The sequence below is a fragment of the Grammomys surdaster genome, unplaced genomic scaffold (assembly GCF_004785775.1).
Source record: "Grammomys surdaster isolate TR1022 unplaced genomic scaffold, NIH_TR_1.0 171, whole genome shotgun sequence".
NCBI classification, from domain to species: domain Eukaryota; kingdom Metazoa; phylum Chordata; class Mammalia; order Rodentia; family Muridae; genus Grammomys; species Grammomys surdaster.
The window spans coordinates 359,099-382,353 of record NW_021604619.1 but is presented as its reverse complement, the minus strand read 5'-3'; the positions used below and the strand labels follow the sequence as shown (position 1 = coordinate 382,353).

Sequence of the window (23,255 nt, the reverse complement as noted above, 5' to 3'; positions counted from 1 at the left end):
TTTGCTTTGCTTTGCTTTGCTTTGCTTTGCTTTGCTTTGCTTTGCTTCTTCTTCTTCTTCTTTTTAAAAGGAAACCATTTTACTATGTAATCCAGGATGACAGCTTCTCTCCTCCTGCGAGTCGGGATGGTGAGCATCAGTCAGCAGCTCTCAAGGCTGGTCTGTTAGCTCTGGCTTTTTACAGTACTGGGAATTAAACCCAGGGCCAAATTCCTGCTGACCAGTGTCCTCAGCAGAGCTGTATCTTTATCTTTTAATTTCAATATTATCATTAGTATTTAGAGATAGCCTTCCAAGGCTGAATATACAGTCCTTAAAGCCATGATCAACCTTCTTTGGCTTTCCCAGTAGCTGAGATTGCCAGGCTAAGCCACTATACCCTGCTTGTGGTGATGGTGGTGGTGGTGGTGGTGTTTGTAGAGGGTTTTTTTGTTGGTGGTGGTTTTTCACGATAAGGTTTCTCTGTGTATCCCTGGCTGTAATGGAACTTGCTCTGCAAACTACTGTGCCCTCAGACTCAGAAATCCCCCTGCCTCTGCCTCCTGAATGCTAGGATTAAAGACGTGTACCACCCTGCAGGATTCCAGCTTGCATTTTTAAATACTGAAAGAACAGCTCTTTTGTTTTTAAAAAATACACAATTATAAGTATAATTTCAATTTGTTTATTGGATATTTTATTTACATTTCAGATGTTATCCTTTTACCCCATTTCTCCCCCCAACCCCTGCCCAGGGACTCCCTATCCCATCCCCCCCTCCTCCTGGTTCTGTGAGGCTGTGCCCCCACCTACCCCCCCCACTCCCACCTCCCCACCCTCAAATTCCACCACACTCGGCGTCCAGCCTTCATGGGACCAAGAATCTCCTCTCCCACCTATGCATGACAAGGCCATCCTCCCCTACATATACAACTGGAGCCATGGGTCCTTCCCTATGTGCTCCCAGGCTGGTGGTTTAGACTCTGGGAGCTCTGGTTGGTTGATATTGCTCTCCTCATGGAGTCTCAAACCCTTTCAGCTCCTTCAGTTTCTCTCTAACTCCTCCGTTGGGAACCCCTTGAACAGTTCAATGGTTAGCTATGAGCATCTGCCTCTGAATATGTCAAACTCTGGCAGACCTCTAAGAAGACAGATATATCAGGCTCCTGTCAGCATGTACTTCCTGACATTCACATTAGCGTCTACCTTTGGTGACTGCACATGGGATGGATACCCAGGTGAAATGGTCTCCAGAAAGCCCCTCCTTCAGTTTCTGTCCCACACTTTGTCTCCATATTTGCTCTCTTGAGTATTTTGTTGCTCCTTTCAAGAAGGATCAAAGCACCCACACTTGGTCTTCCTTCTTCAAGAGCTTCATGTGGTCTGTGAGTTGAATCTTGGGTATTTCAAGCTTCTGAGCTAATATCCAATAATCAGTGAGTGAATACCATGTATGTTCTTTTGAGATTGGCTCACCTCACTCAGGATGATATTTTCTAGTTCCATCCACTTACCTAAGAATTTCTCAAATTCATTGTTTTTAATAGCTGAGTAATACTCCATTGTATAAATGTACCACATTTTTTGTATCCATTCCTCTGTTGAAGGACATCTGGGTTCTTTCCAGTTTCTGGCTATTATAAATAAGGCTGCTGTGAGCATAGTTGAGTATATGTCCTTGTAATATGTTGGAGCATCTTCTGTGTGTATTCCCAAGAGTGGTACAATTTCAACTTTTAAGATTTATTTTTATTTTTGTGTATGTAGGTGGAAAGGTGCCCAAGAAACCCAGGAGAAGGTATTAGATTTGAAGCTAGTTTCAGGTTCTTGTAAGTCATCTGATCTGTGTGTGCTGGGAACTGAACTCAAGTCCCCTAGAACAGGATGTGACCTTAACCACTTGAGCCATCTCTCCAGCACAGTAACTTCATATAAACTATGAGCCAGAGAAGCAAGATATCTACCTCCCTCAAAAATAAAGCGTTGGGGAACTGGAACATTGGATGAGTAATTAAGATTTTGGGCTCTGAGGCCTCTAGCCTCCAAGGGCATCTCTACTCAAATGGACATATTCTCACAGAGGCATAGAGATACACGTGTGCACGCGTGCACAAACCTACACAGAGAGAGAAGGAGAGAGAGAGAGAGAGAGAGAGAGAGAGAGAGAGAGAGAAAGGATTCAAAATAAAATGGGGAGCCTTAAAGAAAAAAATGAAACCTTTTCTTTCCAATGATTTTTTTAAAGGATCCTTCAAATTAGCATATGCGATCTTTTCTGAGGAAGGAAATAATAATAGAGAAAAGTATTTATACTACTGGTTGTCATCCTGGTTATGATCACACAGAAAAATTAAGCTCTTCAAACCTTAACCTGGCCCCTTTTTTCCACCAATGACATCATGACTTTTCAAACTTGAAAAAAAATGTGATTAAAATACAATGAAAATATGAAATAGTTTAAAATGTTGGCTACATGTGCATTCATATCTCTGGCCCAAGTTTTATTGTACTGTAAGGTGTAAGATTTATAGATAATAATGAATGACTTTAATTAATCATCTTTAATAATCCTGTAAAAATATAATGAGTTCCAAGTGGTCAGAGAGAAGAGAAAATTCTGACCATCAAAAAACAAATCAGAAAAAGCAAATGGGACTTTACTCTGCATACTGATAAGTTCAATAGCAATTCCTAGAAATGCTTCAGATAGAATATTAAGCACTGAGTTATAATAAATTCAGAAGAGTAACTGTGATTGCTAGAAAGTAACACAAATTTGCCAAGAGCAAGAACATTAAATTACACTTATTTTTCAGTTGGATAGGGTTACCAGCTCACTGTGGCAGAGTAATAGAGGAGAGAAAATGTCTCAATTTCAGCAAAGCAGTCAAATGTGCTTTATAATGTGCTTAAGGAATAGAAAGAGAAAGTTAGACAGGATGACAGGACCCTTCCCCAGAGACAAACACAGCATTGAGAGAAAATTCCAGAAGACAGTGTCGGGCATGTAAAGATTCTGAGGAAGGAGTTGGCAGTTCATCCAATGGATAAATGAATTAAGATTAACATAATGGTGTATGAAATAACAAATGTGAAAACTTTTGAATCTAAGTGAGCAAAGTCTCTTCATTTGAATTTAATTCAAGTTAGAGACAGGGGGTTGTACTCAACTCCTAACAAAGAAGGGAACTCTAAGCTGTACTAACAGTCTCATTTCAAAGAATGAAGACGGATGAAATTACATCTTCATTACTTGCGCCCTTAGTCATTCAGCTGAGCTTAGCCTGATTCATACAGAAAACAGTTAAGGATATTGATCACACACACACACACACACACACACACACACACACACACACACACACTGTAGATGGGTAAAAACAACAAAAGGTCTATCTTCCTACTGAAACAGAAACTCTATGAGAGCAGAAACCATGTCTGAGTTTGCAGTGTCTGGTACAGAGTCTCTAAACATTTGAGCCAGGTACACTGCAGGGAAGATCAAGTATTGATAGAAAAGTACACAGATATCAGAAAGGAAGAACATCTGTGAGTGTGTACATCCTCATTAATAATTGAATAGGCCATAATTAGCATAAAATTCAGTTTTGTATCTGAACACCCTAGCAGTCAAGGCGATGACACAAACATGTTCAAAAATCCCTGTCTGAAACCAAAACCTCATCCTCGTTTTTTCTAGAAGCAATATAGTATCTTTTGCAATAAAATACTGGCAATAACATCTTATGGGATGCCTCAAGGAACCAATACAATGTAAAATACTGAGAAACTCTCAGAACATAACATGTTAGTTGAATGTTCTTTATTCTTTTTCAAGGAAAGAGCAGAAAATCAAACATAGTTTAGTAAAAAGTAATTACATTAGGGACCAGTGTGGGTATACTCTCATGATACAGGTCAATAGTGTTCAGGTTCACCCCAGGTTCTGTGATGTGGTACAACAGAGACAGAAATGGAAGTGTCCTAAGATAGTCATTTTGAAACGAGAGTTTTGCTATTATCTAGGGAGTGGAAAATCTGAACATCAGTTTCCTGGCAAGAACTGGAGCTATTTCATGTTGGTAACTGAATGCCAGATCTTTTGCTTACATTGGAAGGTCACACAATGTCAATCTCACATCGAGGGATGTAGTAACACAGTGGGTAGACACAGTGAGGAGAGGAGTGTGAGATCAGGACATTGTTTCCTATTGAACAGTAGACAACAAACAGCCTCAGTGTATTCAGTCAGAAGACCTCTGGGGAAACCAGAGAAAAGCCATCTTCAACTGTATGACAAGCTTTCTGAGGGAGGTAGGAGCCCATGCTTTCTGTAGCTGTGAGCTTGAAGAACCAATGGCAAAGGTTCTCTGTAGAGTTGAGTCCACCAAGGAAGCAGTTTTCCAAGAGTAGAGCTGTTTCTTACAGGCCTGAGTGGGCATAAATGTTCAGAGCCCTGGAAGGAGTCAAAGAGACACTGAACAAATGTCTTTCAGGGATACTTAAAGGTAACCACTTTGGGGAATGAGAGACTCTATCAGAGAACCTTCTAATCACAAATAGTCACTCATCATTGAAGCAAGCTTCATCCAAAGCATGCCCAAGACTGCATGTGCACAGTCTAGCTTCTGCTCTGATAGAAAGCCTCTTGAATTGCTTGTAGATATTCAAAGTTCTAAATCACTTACATTTGCCAGAGCCTTCTTCAGAAACACAATAACGAAGTAAAAAGCACTAGTCCCCCAAGCCCCTGATTGCTTTTAAATACCACATGCGATGTATAATAATATATCAGAACTCATGGTAGAACTTCACAGTGATTAGAGTGATCATTATATTAGAGTATTAATACATAGGCCTAAGTAACTCACTGTGAAAAACATCAAACTGTCATGCTATGGCTTTGTTGCTTTGCAGTGGAGAGTGAGATGTGCTTCGAAAAGACGCCAGGTGAAAACTGGGCATCTTTCATGAAAAAATTATGTACCAAGGACATTTCACAGAGCACTAAGTTTATATAAAGACAGATAAATTTAGGATGCAAGAGCCAAACAATGAGCCTTAGTCCTGCCAATGTGCTCGTAAGGCTCTGACTCACTAGACTGTTTCAACTTCACATGCTATTGCATGCTGCAGTAGCATCATCTAAAGTCACTAAGACTAATACCAGCATGCATGCTTTAGACATCATAATCTTTGATGCACATCCAAACATCTTCCATACAAAAGACTAAAATGCCCACTTCACCATATCAATACTTGAAATTTTACGAAGCAGTGTAGCTGTGGCTAATTGTTGTTCCTAAGGTCTGTATTTCTTAAGTATGTCTGTGTCTCTCATTTTAATCCCATGATTCCATACCATGCAAGATTTCATGATCTCCTCTCTTCTGAATGTTTCTCAACAAAACTGACAGTCTACCAAAATACTTGCAGCAGATTTGCATTCTGGGGAGAACAGTGAATTTGTGTCAGTATCAGTAAAGCCTCCTTGCTGAAGCCCTGTGAAATTCCCGTGTCCGATATCAGTTCTGTGTCTTGTTTCTTCACTGCAATGTTCACAGTGTTTGTGAATGGCTAGGTGTACATGTGTATATGCTTATGTAGATGCATGTGTGCCTGTTTGTGCATGTGTGCACGCATACATGTGGATGTATGCTCATGTGTGTGTGCTCATGTGTGTGTGCCTGTGCATACATGGATGCATGTGTGTGTGTGTGTATATGTGTGTGTGTATATGTGTGTGTGTGTACTCACATGTGTGCACACACATGTGTGCGTGAGAAAATAATAATAATGTAATTTGCTAAGGTTCCTTTGGCAAAGCATCAGCCAAGCTTTTCTGAGTGCTATATTTGCATGTCATTTTAATTCCAGCTAAGTGCACCTGCTCTGAAAGCACAGGCTTTGGAATCAGGGCATCATTTGTTCAAACAAGAACCTGTGTTTCTCAGCTCAGCCTTCTTGCTAAATTACATCCCAGAAATTGATTCTTAATTAACTAACATAAAAAGTTGATGGTACTTTTCTTGGCTAAACAGAGCAGTCTTGAGACTGGTAATATTTACTTTCTCATAAATACTCTTCTCATCTTAAAACAATCAGTGCCTTCCAAATGAGAAGCTTGGGGGGAAAAAAAAAAGCTTGGATAAGCATGAATTTTATCTGAAAAAAAAAAAAATAGAAATGCTTCAGATAAAATAAAGGCCAGAGGCTGTTATGGAATCATTTTGAAGGAATATGTTAATCTCATGGTTTTAAGATGATCACTGATAAGGTTTCCTTGGTAAGTCAGTGACGGCTACCAAACAAGGCCATCTTCCAGTTAACAGCCCTACCTTCATAACCTGTTGTGGAGAAAAATTAGAGGCCACTGCTGTGGTGTCCCGGTGGGTTTCCATGATGTGGTGGGTCCCACATGTAGGTGGAGGTCTATGGTTCCATTGGTCTGGAGGCTTTGGCAGTGACAGGCCCCATGACATGAGGAAGTCCTTGGTTCCAAAAGGGTTTATTGTCATGGCGGATGGTGGATGAATCTGGAAGTACGCCCCACAAAACTCAGGGCAGTTCCGAGTTATATAGGGAGGGAGAAAGGGGGAGGATCTGGGGAGGATCAGGGGAGGATCTGGGAAGGCATGCTTAATTTGCTCCACCCTCTGGCCTTCATTAGCATGTAAATCCCTAGGCCCTGAGGCCTCTAGTCACACCCTCTATGTGCACTTTGGGAGGGGCTGTCTGGCCTTCATTAGTATGTAAATCCCTAGGGCCTGAGGCCTATAGTCTGGCCTATGTGACTGAAAAATGTAATTCTATGGAGACTAGACTGTTTTTCAGGACCCTGGAATCTGGTGGCCCACCGAACTCCTGCTGGTTCTCACGAAGAGTCTCGGGGTTCTAGGCACCTGCCCAGACATGAACCAGAATACTCTTACGCAGTCCCACAACCTGTCACCATTAGCATGTTAATTTTGTGTATATTATGAATACATCAGTATACTAATGAAGCCTATAAGTCATTTGATAGAATGTTTTTATATACATAAAATACATATAATTACAAAAGATAAAATAATGTCAAAATGCAAGGATTGAAGTATCAAACATGCTTGTCATATAACAAGGCATTATTTTATTAAAATTACAGCATGCTTGTCAGGTCTAGAAGACACTATCCAGTACCAGGTGTTCTGGTGAGCTGGCTTATACAATCTTTCTGTCCTCCCTTCCACAATGTCCCGAGAGTCTTGGGTATAGAGGTTCTATTGGAAATATGCCACTAACAATAATTTTTATAAATAAAGTTTTATTGTCACTGGGCTGTTGTCTATAGTAGCTTTCACATTACACGTGTAAAATCACATAGTTATGACAATCAGAATAACACGACTGATTGATATATTTGGTACCTGGTACCTTAGAGAATATGTTTCTGACCTGCGATTGATATGGTTTGTGATAGAATGACAACTTTGAAATACCAGTCAACACATCAGTGTTTAACAACCCTGGACCCTGTAGGAAAAACTATAGGCAATCAGTGGCTACTGAGGTAGGGAAAACCTACTTTCTCTTGGGGTTAACTCCCTGATAGATTATCCAATCCCAAATGATCTGTCTTAAACACATATGAGCAACACTGAAATGGATGCAGTTTTATGTATTTATACATATACATGATACATACCACATATATTTACAGAAGGAAAGGTCAAGCATTTGTGAGAAATTGGGACCAACACGGGAGATGTTAAAGGGGAAGAGTGAGGATTTAAAATGATGAAACTCAGGGAAGAGGGAGCGGAAACATGTACAATTCAGAGGGGATGGAGGATACCAGAAGAACATGGCCCACTGAATCAGCTAAGCAGGGCTCATACGGGTTCACAGAGACTGAAATGGCATGCTCCTGGCGAGAAGGTTCTGTACCAGGTCCTCTGTGTATGTTACAACTATTAGCTTGGGGCTTTTGTGGGGCTCCTATCAGTGGGAGTGGGTGTATCTTTGACTGTCTTGCCTTTAGGACCTTTTTCCTCCTCTTGGATTGCCTTGTCTAGCCTTTGTATGTGGACTTTTGGCTTTCTTGTTATATCTTGTTTAGTCATGTTTGGTTGTTATCTCTTGGATGTCTGCTCTTTTGGAAATGGAGAATGGATGTGTGTGGAGGGGAGAGGGAGCTGGGAGGAGGAGGGAAGGAAAACAGTTGTTGTGATGTATTGTATGAAAGAACAATTTATTATCACTAAAAATACTTATACTTAAAAATCTCAACAGGCTTTTCTGCAGTCCTAGCCCAAGTCCTTGACCTGAGCAGTCAGTGGGCGGCTGCTGGTGGGGTTCTTGGGACATTCAATGGCCGGATCTGTGAGAACTCGGGGTGCAGGGAGGTTCGTCCTGAGGTCTGTTCCAGCTGCTGAGAAAGCTGTTGATCTCTGGAGGAACCAGGAAGGAAGACCAGAAGTCGAGCCAGAGGTTTAGATATTGAACCTCACTTTAAAGTTGTGAAATAAACAAGACGGAAAATGGCCTAAAAAAAATATCTAAAATTTTAAAGCAGCATAAGGAGGCAGACTCGTTGCTCAGGTCATAGTTAGCCAATCCTTGACTAGAGAGCCAGGGCACTGTGAGTCTAGCATGGTAAATGAGCTTACAAGTCTTTCTGTGAGTCTCAGTACAAGTCACAAGGAAATAGAGTTTAATTCTTCTGTAATAGAGAAAGCCTTATATGATGAACTTTCTGGACACCAGTAATGGTGAGATTTAGTCTATGGCACTTTGCTCAATGGTTCTGATTTGTTTTGATAGCTTGCATTTCAGCTTTAGGTTTGAACTGACTTTCTTTTTATTTGAGATTTTCCATGGTAGCTCATCACTCATCCCTACCCCGTCCTCAATCCTAGAAGTCCCGCATTTGCAGAAACATCACTACAGTAATTTATAGAAAATACTTGCTCATTACTTCTAACCTCTGTCACCAAAATATGAGGAAAGAGAACTTCAAGCCCTTTTCTCTATCACTTTGCCTATAGAGCTGGAAAGTTCACAGGTAGTGAGGAAAAATCATCTGTTTTCCTGTTCTTCCTAGTAATGTAAAAAATATAAATTAGAATCCATAAGCACTATCATACCCCAACAACGGTGCTTAGCGATCATAACATGCAATGCCTGATAGTTTAAAGACTTGACAAACAGGGATTTTTCCGCTTCTTGAAAGGAGAATCTGCATTCTCAGATAGGAGAGCAAAATTCGGTCTTGCTTTGGGTTCCTTTTGGGAGAGGAGTTGTATGAGGAAATTCACAGATTCCTAAGTGTTAACATTTAAATGCAATACCGCACAAAACACGCACACACACCACAACACACATAGTAAGGAACACCTACAACCATGTATTCATGAGTTGAGTTACAAAAAGAGCCCCATTTATATGAAATATCCTACTGCACACTGGTATTTAAAGTGCTCAGTAATTATTTAGCTCAAACATGTTCAAGTGAATCTGGTGCTTTATCTGTTTTGGCGACGATTCTGCATGGTTCTCATCAAACTTCTCTTCTGTTATTTTGCAGTTTTCTCCTCGTGTTTGGTTGCTTGATTTTGTCCGTGTTTTCTACCATCCCTGAGCACACAAAATTGGCTTCAAGTTGCCTCTTAATTCTGGTAAGTGAAGCATATATAGTTATATATCATATATGTATATGGATGTGTAAAAAGTTCATGTCATACACTAATTGTGTATAACACTGATGCTATGCATTTATACTATTGTTTATCCAGAATGATTGTTACTATGAAACATAAAATTGTGAAAGATCACTCAAGTATTTTGCCACTAATGTAACTGATAGAAAAACATGAGAAATCCATGCAGAAATATTCAAGATGCTATCAGACAACAATATCATATCCTATAGGTATATGATGAGAAAAAGGCAATATTTAATGGCAGGGGGTTTTTTTGTTGTTGTTGTTGTTGTTGTTGTTTGGTTGGTTGGTTGGTTGGTTTTTGCTTTCTGCTAATAAATAATTACAAAAGTCAGCATGCATGTGATTTCCCATTATTGTTTAAAAAATACAAGGTAAAAAGCACTTTCCAATAACTGAATTTAGCAGTAGCTAAGTATAATTGGCTAAAAAACTGTATGAAAGTGGTTCCTCATACAAAAACAGAAGGGTCTTTATGCTCCTTTCAACTCACAGACGGTATTAGGAGTTTGCTGCTAATGCAGTTGCCTGGTGAGAAACTGCAGATTTCTCTGTTTCCATTAGGCTGTCAGTCTTCAGCCACACAGAATTATCCAGTTCTCTTTAAAATGGAAAAAGACCCCAAGATATTTTAGTCTGGGTTATTCTGAGCCTTTTAAGCTCTTGTAGTTTCTATTGCAATGAACCTATAGCACTGTAGGCTCCAATCACATCTGATTGAGAGTTTGGTTCATTTACGTCCATTTTAACTTGGCTTACTTGGTCCCAAATCATTAGGCTTGACAGTCTCGGAACTGTGTGAATAAGCTGGAAGAGCCCGATTCTGTAAAGCCTGGTGGAACAGAGGAGGGAAGGGAGATGGTGTAAGATAGTTTCTGTGAAGTCACAGAGACTGATTGTATATAACAATCATTTAATTTGAAAAGATTCTGTGTCAGCGAGGTGGGAAAGGAAAGATCTCAACTCATAATAGGAGAGAAGGCAGATTCTTTTGTGGCCTGTACTTCCATATGGCTAATTTTTGCTTGATGTTGCTAAGGCAGCACCAAGTCTCTCGGTCTTACATACAGACATTCCTTTTTGAATCAGGAATGCATCTATTCCAATTTGTCTCCATACACACTGTACTCAGTGGTATATTGCTAATGTTATGACTTCGATTTCCAAACCAAGGAAGAGAACAAAGCAAGGAAAAGCACTCTGGGGGGTTGTTCTGTTTGCACACTTTCCATTTGGGGAGCAAGTAGGTTTTCTAGCTTGGTCCACCCCTCTGCTTATTACAGATGATGTTTGAAGCGTGAGATCCATGGTTCCACTGACATTAGGTCCACACAGAAGCTGAATTGTAGTTTGAAAATGTAAATATGACTTTCAGACCTGAGAATAAATGATTTTTGAAAACTTCAATCAACTGTATGAATGTGTACATGTTTAGAAAAAAAATCAGAAACAAAAGGAAATCCATGTAACACATATAAGCTCACCTTTTGAAAACCCCAGAGTAATTTGGATCCTGACTTTTCAAACATGGTGTCTCATAAACAACTGATATTTAGCAACTAGGATATGTTTTAGCAAATAGGGAATTGTTAATAATTTTGAGGATGCTGAAGGATGAACTTGAGGCATCGTTCATGGTGGGCAGGTGCTCTACTGCTAGCTCTGCTCCCAGTCCTGAACTTGTCAGTCTTGAACGTATTCAGACTTAACAGAGCAAAACAAAGTGTTTCTGCAAGTGAGCCTTCATTCTGAGAAGTGACCTTGTGCTGCAGGCAGACGTTTCAAAAGAGAACTATCATATAGCTTTCAGTAGGGAAAGAAGTTGTTAATTTTCCTGTTTGGGGGCTATAGAGTTCAGGGTGTCCATATTAAAGCTAAAGAGTGTTCTAGAGACTGCCTGGAAATATGTAAACTATATTGTAAACCTAAGATTCAGTGCAGTCTCCAAAATCCTTCATTTTATCTTTAAAGAGCAATTAAAATGAAACAATTGCGGGTTTTTTTCCCTTGATTGGGTATTGACAAGTTGAAAAGACATGCACATTTTAATATTTTAACAATGAGCTAACACAGCATATACATTAAATTTATTAAGTATCATAGACATTCAATTATAGAGATAGGTAGATGATAGGTAGAAAGATAGATGATAGATAATGATAATAGATGATAGGCAGATAGATGATAGATAGATAGATGATAGATAGATAGATAGATAGATAGATAGATAGATAGATAGATAGATATCATAGGTATCCAGTTGTAGACTATTAGGAAAATATGAGAACACTGAATGATTTAGGAAATCTCCTGCTATCCTTTTTCATGTATGTTTGAGCTGGTTAATCACATTTCAAAGCCTGTCTGCCCTGTGAACATATAATCAAACAGATTTCAAAGAACTCAGTTCTGGCTGGCTGGGTTTTTATTGCTTGGTTGCTTGGTTTTAGCTGCCAACATAGAGAATACCTCAAATTTTATTATCCAAATAGTAATAGGAAGGGCTATTGAAATATAAACAAATGATTTCAATAAATAACCCATCTTATCTGACAAGATCTAACTTTGTACTGGCTCAAAAAATTCTCCTGCTTCAGACTGCTAGTAGCTCAGGATGTAGGTCCATGCCACCGTGCCTAAATGATGTGAGACTTTAACCTTTTGGTGTACACTGTTGGTGTACAAATACAATACTAGAGGAATATTTATAATTATATATAAATAATGTTCACTTTGGATATTTTGTTATAACTCTATTTTTTTACAGTTTCCTTGAAAGAATGTTCATTAAGGTAAGGTATTTTCCGTAACACTCATCCAAATAACAGACTCTTACAGATCTAAGAAGAACATACACACTGCTGGCAAATCTGGCCAGAAACAAACCTCCCAGAGGTGTCTTGGATGCTGTCTTTTCTGTCTCGTTGTTCCATTGAAATCACCAGTGTAGTGCACTCAGGTCATTATGTGGATATTGTCTTGCTTATGGGCCCACGAAGATGGTTCCAGTTCTTCATAGAACCAAGAGGACATCCCAACACTGTTATCCACAATTGCAGTTAGAGCGATAGTACATAATTAAGATCCGTAAACTTGCCTACAGTCCAAACTGGGTGACTGACTTGTTCATTTGCTCACTTACTCTTTCTGTTGGGTAAAATGTTATTTACCTACTTCCTTCAATATTCTCATGTAAATGTCTGCAGACAGGCAACATTTGGTAAATTTTATTTCAATCTTTGTTGCTGTTGTCATCTTTCTTTCTTTCTCTCTTTCTCTCTTTCTCTCTCTCTTTCTTTCTTTCTTTCTTTCTTTTTTAATCCATGTAATTTGGAAAATTAATTCTTTATCCAAGTTTTCTCAGTAAATAAGATTTGGGAAAAAAAATGATGAGAAGCACTAGTATTGCGTATGCCAATGGCTACAAAAGCATTGTCTTATGTGAGCACTTTTCCATATCTGGGATCTATTGACTGCTTGCAAATTCTAGAAGTTTAAAACAGTTAGCAGTAGTTAATTCCAAATTCAGCCTTTAGCACAGTGAGAGCCATGTATCCACTAAGCCCAGTCCGTTGCAGACAGCTATCCCTGTGCTCTAGAAATATGCTATACATTTACAGGAGCAAGGCTGAACAAAATGTTCTTATCCAAATATCAAATATCTTGTTCTGATTTCCAACTGCTGCTTCTGATCAGATATCAGAAAGGAAAAGGTATCAGCTGTGCCTGTTACATCTCCTTCCATTAGGGTGATCTGCCCAGCTGAGGTGATTTATGGGGGAATTAAAAGTTCCTTTTGGCTTTGCTTTCTTTTCTGGATTTGAAGCACATTCTTTATGAATATAATTGTGAACTTGTGACATCAGCAACTAGAAGATGCAGAAGCAGAGCTGTGACGACTCAGACCTTTGTGTAGCATCAAAGTTACACTGCTATAAATTCAAATTAGCCAAACAATGTAAACAGGTTCCTGGAGTAACAAAAAAAAAAGTGCTATAAAATGCACACAAGAGAAAATACAAAAGGAATTTAAACATTTTTACCAACAAATTAAAATTATTAAAACGCTAAAGGAGAAAATGATGTAGGAAATGAGGGACTCAAGAAATTCAGTCTGTAAAAAATAAAGAATGGTGTGGAAAAGGCAGATGTTTACTAATCACTAACTTCTTTAAATATAAATGGGCCGAAGTTTCTAGGCCAAAATACAGTGGTTTAAAGTTGAGATTTTTTTTTTCAACATGTAACTATAAGAGACTCACTTTATATCAAAGACACAAGTGTTTCAATAATAAAAGTTTCAAAAATATAAAAAGTGCAAATAGCAACTGAAAGAGAACAGAGATACTAAATATAATAGACAAAATATACTTCAAAGCAAAATAGAGTTACAAAATACAGAAATGTCTTTTAACAGAGAAGGACATTATAGAGAGGTTCAAAGTTCCATTATAAAAACGTAAATTTTCATCATATAAAGGGTTCAGTATAACAAAGAAACAAAGTATAAGATTGAAAACTATGTAGCTAATAACTGACTAACAAATACATAAACCAAAAAATTTGTAGCATTGGAGAAACAAATTAGCTGGGAGTTGGAAGCAATAAACACCCCACTCTCTGTAACTAGGAAGAAAGGGAATAAAGAAACAGGAGACACAGTGATAAACCAACCTCATTCCAACAGGCATAGACAGAAAACTATACTCAAACATACACATTTTTCTCAAGAGCATATGGGACATTTTCCATGACAGATATACTAAGTTTCAAAATGTCTTTAAAAGAAGGGTATTAGAGGTGGTGGTGGGGGGAGCTATCCTTTCATAATGGAATGAATTTTAAAATCAGTATAGGAAGTAACACTAATGCTTATGCATTGGTGGAAAATAAGCAGTCCCTTCCTAAGTAATGAGTAGGGTAAGGAAGAGATTATAGAGATGAATAAAATGAAACACGACTTATTAATATTCACAGGACATAGAGAAAGCAGGGTTAAGAAGCAGAAGCATCATGGATGTACTGATGTACCATACTCCCTCCTCGCCAAGGCTCAGGGATCATTGTGTTAGAAAAGGTGAAAAAGGTAAAGAGCCTGAGGTGGTGGATGACTACAAGGAGGCCGTCTCTTTCGGACACAGCAGGCTTACGTCGCACACCAACTCACAGTGGTTATGACAACACATACAAAACTGTACAAGCTGCATGGACAAGCTGCATGGAGATGGAAGCTGGGCGTGACATCCCACCCCTAGCTTCAGAACTTTGGACACTTGTCAGCTACTGGGAAAGAGGAAGGTGGTTTTCTCTAAGCATTTCAACCCTGGTAAACCGACCATGCTCCATCAGAAGACAATGCACACGAGCATCCAAGAATATTTGGGCAGCATAAATTGGCCTCGGTGGGTTAAATGGGGGTTGAGATTGGTAGTAGATCTGGATTTGGGCTGGGTGAGATGATTAAAAGAAACCGTATGAAACTCTCAAAGAATTATTATTCTTTTCAATTCTAAGAGAATTATTTTAAGGAAATAATCTGAAATACAGACAAACATATAGGTTGCATTATTTAACTTAGAATTGTCTTCTATTCTTGTTTTTCGTTTGTTTTTTCCTTAAGATTATAATTTAATTACATTTCTTCCTTCCCTTTCCTCCCTCCAAACCCTCTCATACAATGCCCCCACTCCCCTTCAAATTGTTACTGCATGAATGTGTGTGTACATATGTACATATATGCGTATATGTGTGTATTAATATATATGTATTTATAAATATAACCTGTTCAATTCATATAATATGACTTGTAGATATACTTTTCCAAGATTGACCATTTGGTACTGGACACCCAGTTGGTGTGCTTTTCCCTGGAGGAAACCACCTGTCCTGCTTCCAGCTTTCCTTGGTTGCCCATAGCAGGGTTGAATCTTCATGGGCTTTACATTGTCCAGTCTGGCATGCTCATTGGTGTCATCCTTTGTAGTTCATATTTGTATGATCACGTTGGTGAGACTGTATGGGTGTAGCATCTGATATTACTAGGAGACACCATCTCAGAGCAAATTTCCTGTTCCTTTTATGGTCTTACCCTTCCTCTTCCTCAGTGTTCCCAGAGCCTTGAGTGTGAGCATGTTTTGAAGATGTATCCATTGAAAGTGCACAACTCTGCATTTTGGTTGGTTGTGGATTTCCGTAGTGGTTTCTATCTGTTACAAAGAGAAGTTTCCTTGATGAGAGGTGAGACCACACTTCTCTGTGGATATAAAGGCTTATGTTTATAGATTGTTGTTTGTGATTATGCTGATTAGGTAAATTAGTGGCTGTAGAGTAATTATTTTAAATGAACAATATATATATGTAAATACATTTAGAAACTACAAAGACCTTACATCAGTAATTGAATTTTGTAGTTTATTAAAAAAGAAAAAAGAGCCAACAAAACCCAAACTGTGAAAACGATAAGAACATATATTTGAAATGGAAAGGGAAAAAAATAAAAGTCTGACATTTGAAAACATCAGAAATTTAACAAACCCTGTTTAACAAGCTCTTACTCTTTATCCAAATCTAACCTTGAGCTTACTATGTAGACCAGGCTTTCTTAACTTTCCAATCCTTTTCTCAAACTTAAGACACCATGCCTGCCATTATTACTAATGCTTTGCCAAAATCAAAAGAGGAGAAAGGGATTTTAATGAAATCGAGAAATGGCAGGTACATATTACGTATATACTCTAATATTATAACACTATTATGAACATTAGATAAATTGAAATGCTTAGAGCTGGACTTAGCACAGAGAAAATTCTTGGAAAGTTGGCAACTACCATAATCATTGTTTCTTTCATCCATAAGGAAGACTTAAGAGGAAAGCAAGTATAGGAGAGCTGTACACCGCATTTTTAAAAAGATTATAATTTTAAAATAGAAAATAAAATAGAAAGCAAGTATTTTTAGCACATCTCCAGGTTAATTGTTACAGATTTATAGACTAATGCATTCATGTAACTAAAAACGGCTTCCTGGTACATCCTCAGCATGTAGCCTGCGTTATTGTAGCTTTTATTGCTGTGTCAGATTATGTGCTCACAACTTTGAGAATTCTTCTCTCAATATCTGTTCACAGATGGACTGATTCACATATGAACTCAAAGAGACTATGATAGCATGCACTAGACCTACACAGCTTCACACCACACAGTCACACACACACACACACACACACACACACCAAACTGAGAAGAGCAAGTGGTCCCAACCCTAACTAAGAAGATACTTATAACTGATACTTATGAAAGAGAGAATCAGTCACTAGGTGTTGACCACATGCTAGGGCAGGCGATATGTCCAGGAATAATTATTGAATACAGATGGACCCCATGCTTTTTGTCTAAGCTTTTCATTTTGTATTAGTATTTTTATCTTACTATGTGTTTTCTGGTTTGGTTTGGTTTGGTTTGGTTTGGTTTGGTTTGGTTTGGTTTGGTTTGGTTTGGTTTGGTTAATTGCTTGGTTGTTGGGTTTGTTTGTTTTTTGAAAATAGATTTTTTTTTCCAAGATTTCTACTCATCCAAAAATTGTCTGTTCCTCCCCAATCTACACACTAAAATCCGTACACTGATTTTTGCTCTCTCTCATTAAAAAACAAATAGGTGCTGGGCGGTGGTGGCCCACGCCTTTAATCCCAGCACTTGGGAGGCAGAGGCAGGCGGATTTCTGAGTTCGAGGCCAACCTGGTCTACCGAGTGAGTTCCAGGACAGCCAGGGCTACACAGAGAAACTCTGTCTCGAAAAAAAACAAAAAAACAAAAAAACAAAAACAAATAGGCATCTTGATAGATAGATAGATAGATAGATAGATAGGTAGATAGATAGATAGATAGATAGATAGATAGATAGATAGATGATAGATAGATGATAGATAAATAGATAGATAAGTAGATAGATAAAATAAATGTTATAATGAGATATAAACAAATTTTAATAGGACAAAATGAACAAATAAACAGAATAAAAAAGAACCAAAGTAAAACATATAGACACAAAGACATACACATCTGTAAACACATAAATACCATAAAAACACAAAACCATAATATATAAGTAAAAGATATGTAAGGTAAATAAGTAAATAAATAAATCCCTATCGAAGTATTATGAAACCAAACAACCTCCGAAAAAAAAAAATCACTGAGTTCATTTTGTATTGACCATCTACTGCTAGGCATGGAGCCTGCCCTTAAGGGTGGTTTGTATACCCAGTGAGAAAATACTTTTTTCTTTTGCAAGCAATTATAAATTTGAAAAAGCTTCTGGGTCAGGGATAGAGAATTCCCCTTTAAGAACTGGGACTTCATATGGCCTAGATGAGGGAAAGGCCTGTGTGTGCTACTCTTTGAACTTGCGTGTGCATTGGTCCTTCCCTGATTAGAAAGCCTTGTTTCCTTAGGGTCCTCCATTCCCTCTGACCCTTGTAGTCTCTCCCCTTCCTCTTTCATGAGGTTACTTGTGCCCTAAGGGGAGGGATTTGATGGAGACATCTCCTTTAGAACTGAGTGTTCCAAGGTCCCTTAGTCTCTGCACATTATCCAGCTGTGGGTCTCTGCATTTGATCCTATGTACTGAAAAAGAAAGTATCTCTGGTCATGACTAAGCACAGCATTTGGAGTCATTTTATTACTACATCTCTTTAACATAACAATGACCTATGGTTGTCCTCTGGATGCAGTCTCAGGTTTTAGACTATCCAAGAAGTACTGGGCATGGGTTCAATCTCATGGAGTAAGTCTTAAATCTAATCAGAGAGTGGATGGTTACTCCTACACCTTTTGTGCCACTGTTACACTAGAGCATCTTCCAGGCAGGTCACCATTGTATACCAAAGGTTTTGCATCTAGGTTAGTGTTTACCTTTCTCCTCTGCTAATATGCAGAGTACCTTTCAGTATCATGAACACTAGTCAGTAGGGGTAAAGGCTCTAGACAGGCACCAACTCAATTTATTCATGTTTGGTGAGTTGTGTAAATGTTGTCCACAGTAATAGAACATTACCAACAATTTGTGGAGAGCAACAAATAGACTTGCCAGTAGCCTGAGTTGTCTAGGGATTTCCATAGGACCCTTTTCACCAATAAATCAATTATATCTAACCAATTCCTGCCACTGAAAGTTTTATTTAGTAGTGAGAGATATCTCATTGGAGCTTTGGTGATTCCATTTATATTTCTTTCATATATGTTTTCTTGCGTATATTTTAAGAGGCTTCTACTGCAGTAGATATCCATACACTCCCTCAAATGGCTCTTGGTTTTAACGTCCCTCCCTGTATTCCCAACTTACCGCCTTCTCTCTCCCTCCTCATTTGATCCTCCGCCATCAATACAGTCCCCACTATCAATACATCCATAACCATTAATTCTAAATGCCTTTCCTAGAGAAATCCTTCCCTTCCCCCAGTCCCTTACTCTGTACTTAACAGAGTTGTATGAACTTTATCCTGCTTATCAAGTACTTGATAGCTAACATCCACATATAAATGAATTCATATCATATTACCTCACTCAAGATGATTTTTTTTTCTAGCTCCATCTACTTACCTGCAAATTTCATTTCACCTTTCAACAACTGCATAATGCTTCACTATGTAAATTGTCACATTTCTTTATTCTTTCATCTTTTGAAAGACATCTAGGCAATTTCTCATTCTGGATGTTGTGAAAAGAGCAGCAATGAACAAGATTGAACAAATGTCTGTGAAGTAGGATCTAGAGACCTTTGGGTATATGCCCAAGACTAGTATTGGCGGATCTTGAAGTAGATCTAGTCGTAGCTTTCAAGGATTCACCACACTGATTTCTGTAGTGACTGTACAACTTTACACTCTCTCAAACAATAGATGAGTGTCCGCCTTACTCCACATTCTCTACAGCATGAGCTGTCACTTGTTTTACTGATCTTGGCCATTCTGAAAGGTGTAAGATGTAATTTCAGAGTAGTTTTAATTTGTATTTCCCCGATGGTTACATATATTAAAGACTCCTTTGTTTTTCAGCCGTTTGTATTTCATCTTTTCAGGACCCTCTGTTCAGATCTGTAGCTGTTTTCAACTGGGGTTGCTGGTTTTCTTTATGTTCCGGGTTTTTTTTTTAATTCTTTGTATATTTTGAATATTAACCCACTGTTATGTAATTAGTAAGGTCTGTTATGTAACATTCTGCTTTGTAAAATTGAGGGTGTCCTTTGCCATACAGAAAATGTTCAGGTTCATGGAGTCCTATTTATTAACTGTTGCTCTTAGTGCCCATTCTGTGTTCTGTTCAAAATGGTGTTTCTTGTAACAGTGACTTCAAGACTACTCTCTACTTTCTTCTATCAGATTTGGTGTATCTGGCTTCATGATGAGGTCTTTGATCTATTTGCAATTGAGTTTTGTTCAAGGTGATAAATATGAATCTACTTGCATGCTTCTACATGTAGCAATCCAGTTTAACCAACACTATTTCTATATTTTTCCAGTGTTTATTTCAGACTTTTTTTAATCAAAAATTAGGTGTCCATAGGTATGTGGGCTTATGTCTGGGTTTTGATTAGTTTCCATTGATCAAAGTATCTGTTTTTATGCTAAAAGCATGATGATTTGATTTTTAACTGTAGCTCTGTAGTACAATTTCAAATTGAAGGTGTTAATACCTTTAGAAGTTCTTGGGTCTTCAATTTTCTATATTTATTTTATTATTTTTTGAGAATTTTATACATGATTATGTAGAAAATATATGTGCATCAATTATCCAGGATTGTTTTAGCTATACTGGGTTTTGTGTGTGTGTGTATGTGTGTGTGTGTGTGTGTGTGTGTTTCCATATGAAGATAAAATTATCCTTTAAATTTCTTTGAAAAATGGTGATGGAATTTTGATGCGGATTGCATTGAATCTGTAGACTGCTTTTAGTAGGATGGACATTTAACTATATTAACCCTACCAATCCAGGCATTGGAGATCTTTCCATCTTCTAATTTCTTCTTTAATTTTATTCTTCAATGTCCTAATGTTTTTACTATACAAGTATTTCACTTGATTAATCAGAGTTACCCCAAAATATTTTTGAGGCTATGGTGGAAGGTATTTTCCCTAATTTCTTTCTCAGTTCATTTGTCATTTGTACATAAGATTTTTTTGTATTAATTGTGTATTCTGCTGTTATTCTGAAAATGTTTGTCACCTGTAGAGTTTTTTTGTTCATAGGGTCATTTATATATACAATCAAACCGACTATAAATAAGTATACTTTGACTTTTTTTCTATTTGTATTCCCTTGGTCTCCATTAATTGTATTCTTCAATAGCTTTAATTAAGCCTTCAAGTATTGTATTTAATAGGTGTGAACAGAGTGGATAACTTTAGGATTTAGTAGAAATGCTTCAAATTTCTCTCTGTTTAGGTTGATGTTGGCTGTAGGCTTGCTATAAATAGCCTTTATTATGTCAAGGAATGTCCCTTGTATGCCTAGTCTTTCCAAGACTTTTTATTATGAAGAGATGTTAAATTTTGTCAAAGATCTTTTATGTATCTCATGAAATGATCCTGTGTTGTCTTCTTCTTCTTCTTCTTCTTTTTCTCCTCCTCCTCCTCCTCCTCCTCCTCCTCTCCCTCCTCCTTTTCTTCCTGTTTATATGATGGATTACATTTATCACATCATATGTTTTGAACTGTTCCTGCATCTCTGGGATGAAGCCTACTCAGTAGTGGTGGATGATCTTTTTGATGTGTTCTTCAATTCAGTTTGCAAGTTATTTAATGAATTTTTACATCCATATTCATAAGGGAAATTGTTCTGTAATTCTCTTTCTTTCTCGTGTCTTGGTGTGGTTTATGTATCAGGGTAATTGTGGCCTTGTAAAGAGAATTCTGCAATGTTCTTCTATTTCTATTTTGTAAAATAATTTGTGGAATATTGGTGCTAATTCTTCTTTGAAAATCTGATAGAATTCTCCATTCAACCCATCTGGCTCAGGGCTTTATATGGTTGAGAAATTTTAATTGCAGCTTCTATTTCACTAGAGGTTATAGGTTTATTTAAATTGCTTAACTGATCTTGATTGTACTCCAATAGGTTGAATATATTAAGAAAATTTTTAGGTTTTCCAATTTGGTGGAATATGCAATATTTAAAATGTCATTTTGATTCTCTGTATTTTCTCGGTGTCTTTTGGTACACCGCCTCCCTTTTGCTCTCTATTTTGTTAATTTGGATATTCTCTCCCTGTCTTCTTTTTAACTTGTCTAAGGGCTTGAGGTCCTCCCTTCTCAGGAGCTGTTGCTCACCAACCTGAAAGGACAATGGAAGCATAAATGAGTTTGGTGGGTTTGGACAGCCATGAGTACCAATGGATTAACTTCTGGCATCAGCTTCAGTGAGACAACTCAACTTTATTTGGGGTGAAGAAGGGATATGTAGATCTTGGAGAGTGGATAGGGATTTTTAAGTTGGGTGAACTTATTGTCTAGGATGGAGGCCTAGGAATGTTTCATTTACATGAAGAGGTATCCCAGGAACCTGCTTTGTGGGTTCTTATCTAGAGAGAGGATGTTGAGCCTGTAATATAGCCATAAGCTACGTGACTTTCCTCAGAGGGTTTTTGTTTTTTTTGTTTTTTGTTTTTTTTTTTTTGGTGGCAGGAGGTTGGGGGAAAGACAGGCAGAAAGAGCTGATTGGTCATAACATGGTACCTAATTATCATACAGCTGGAAGAGCTAAGCAAGGAGCTTTGTGAAAGATAAGTCAGGATATTTAGAGATACTCTCCAGATAAGAACAGGCAGAGAAGAGGAAGCCCTGCTGTGAAAGGGAATCCTCCATTTTACTTCTAGTTCAGAAAGCTTATCTGAACATGGTGGACTGTAACCTTAATAGCAGGGTCTTCCAACAAGAGCTTATCAATTTTACTGATTTTTCTCAAAGAATCAACTCTTCATCTCATGGATTCTTTGTATTTTTGTTGTTGTTGTTGTTGTTGTTCGTTTGTTTCTAGTTATTGATTTCAGCCCTGAGTTTATTTCTTCATAACTACTACTTTTGGGTTTGACTTCTTTTTGTGCTAGAGCTTTCAGGTATGCTTAGAACCACTTTCATTATGTCCTATAGGTTTGGATCTGTTGTGCTTTCATTTTCATTCAATTCAATTTTCCTTCTTAATTTCTGCCTTAACTCATCTTTCATTCAGTAGTAAGTTGTTCAGTTTCAAAGAGTTTGTAAACTTTCTGTTGTTTCTCTCATTGTTGACACCCAGCTTTAGTCCATCGTCATTATATGGGATGCAAAATGTTATTTCGATTTTCTTATATCTGTTACGACTTGTTTTGTGTCCAAATATGTGGTCAGTTTTGGAGAAAAATCCTATGAGGTGCTGAGAAGAAGGTATATTCTTTTGTGTTAGAATGAAATTCTGTAAATATCTGCTAGGTCTCGAGGGTTTTTGTTTTTTTGTTTTTTTGTTTTTTGTTTTTTGTTTTGTGGTATAATTTATCTCTAGCATTTCTCTGTTATATTTTGACTAGAAAGCCTGTCTATTGGGAAGA

At 37.8% G+C, this 23,255-nt stretch overlaps 1 protein-coding gene across 1 annotated transcript in view; it reads left to right on the top strand.

Moving 5' to 3' along the window:
* Kcnq5 (potassium voltage-gated channel subfamily Q member 5) overlaps nucleotides 1–23,255 on the top strand; it is a 540,403-nt gene that overhangs the window by 338,890 nt on the left and 178,258 nt on the right. The window contains exon 2 of the mRNA XM_028767237.1: nucleotides 9,545–9,635. Within this exon, the coding sequence (XP_028623070.1) occupies nucleotides 9,545–9,635 (91 nt within the window). The remainder of the gene's footprint in view (nucleotides 1–9,544; nucleotides 9,636–23,255) is intronic.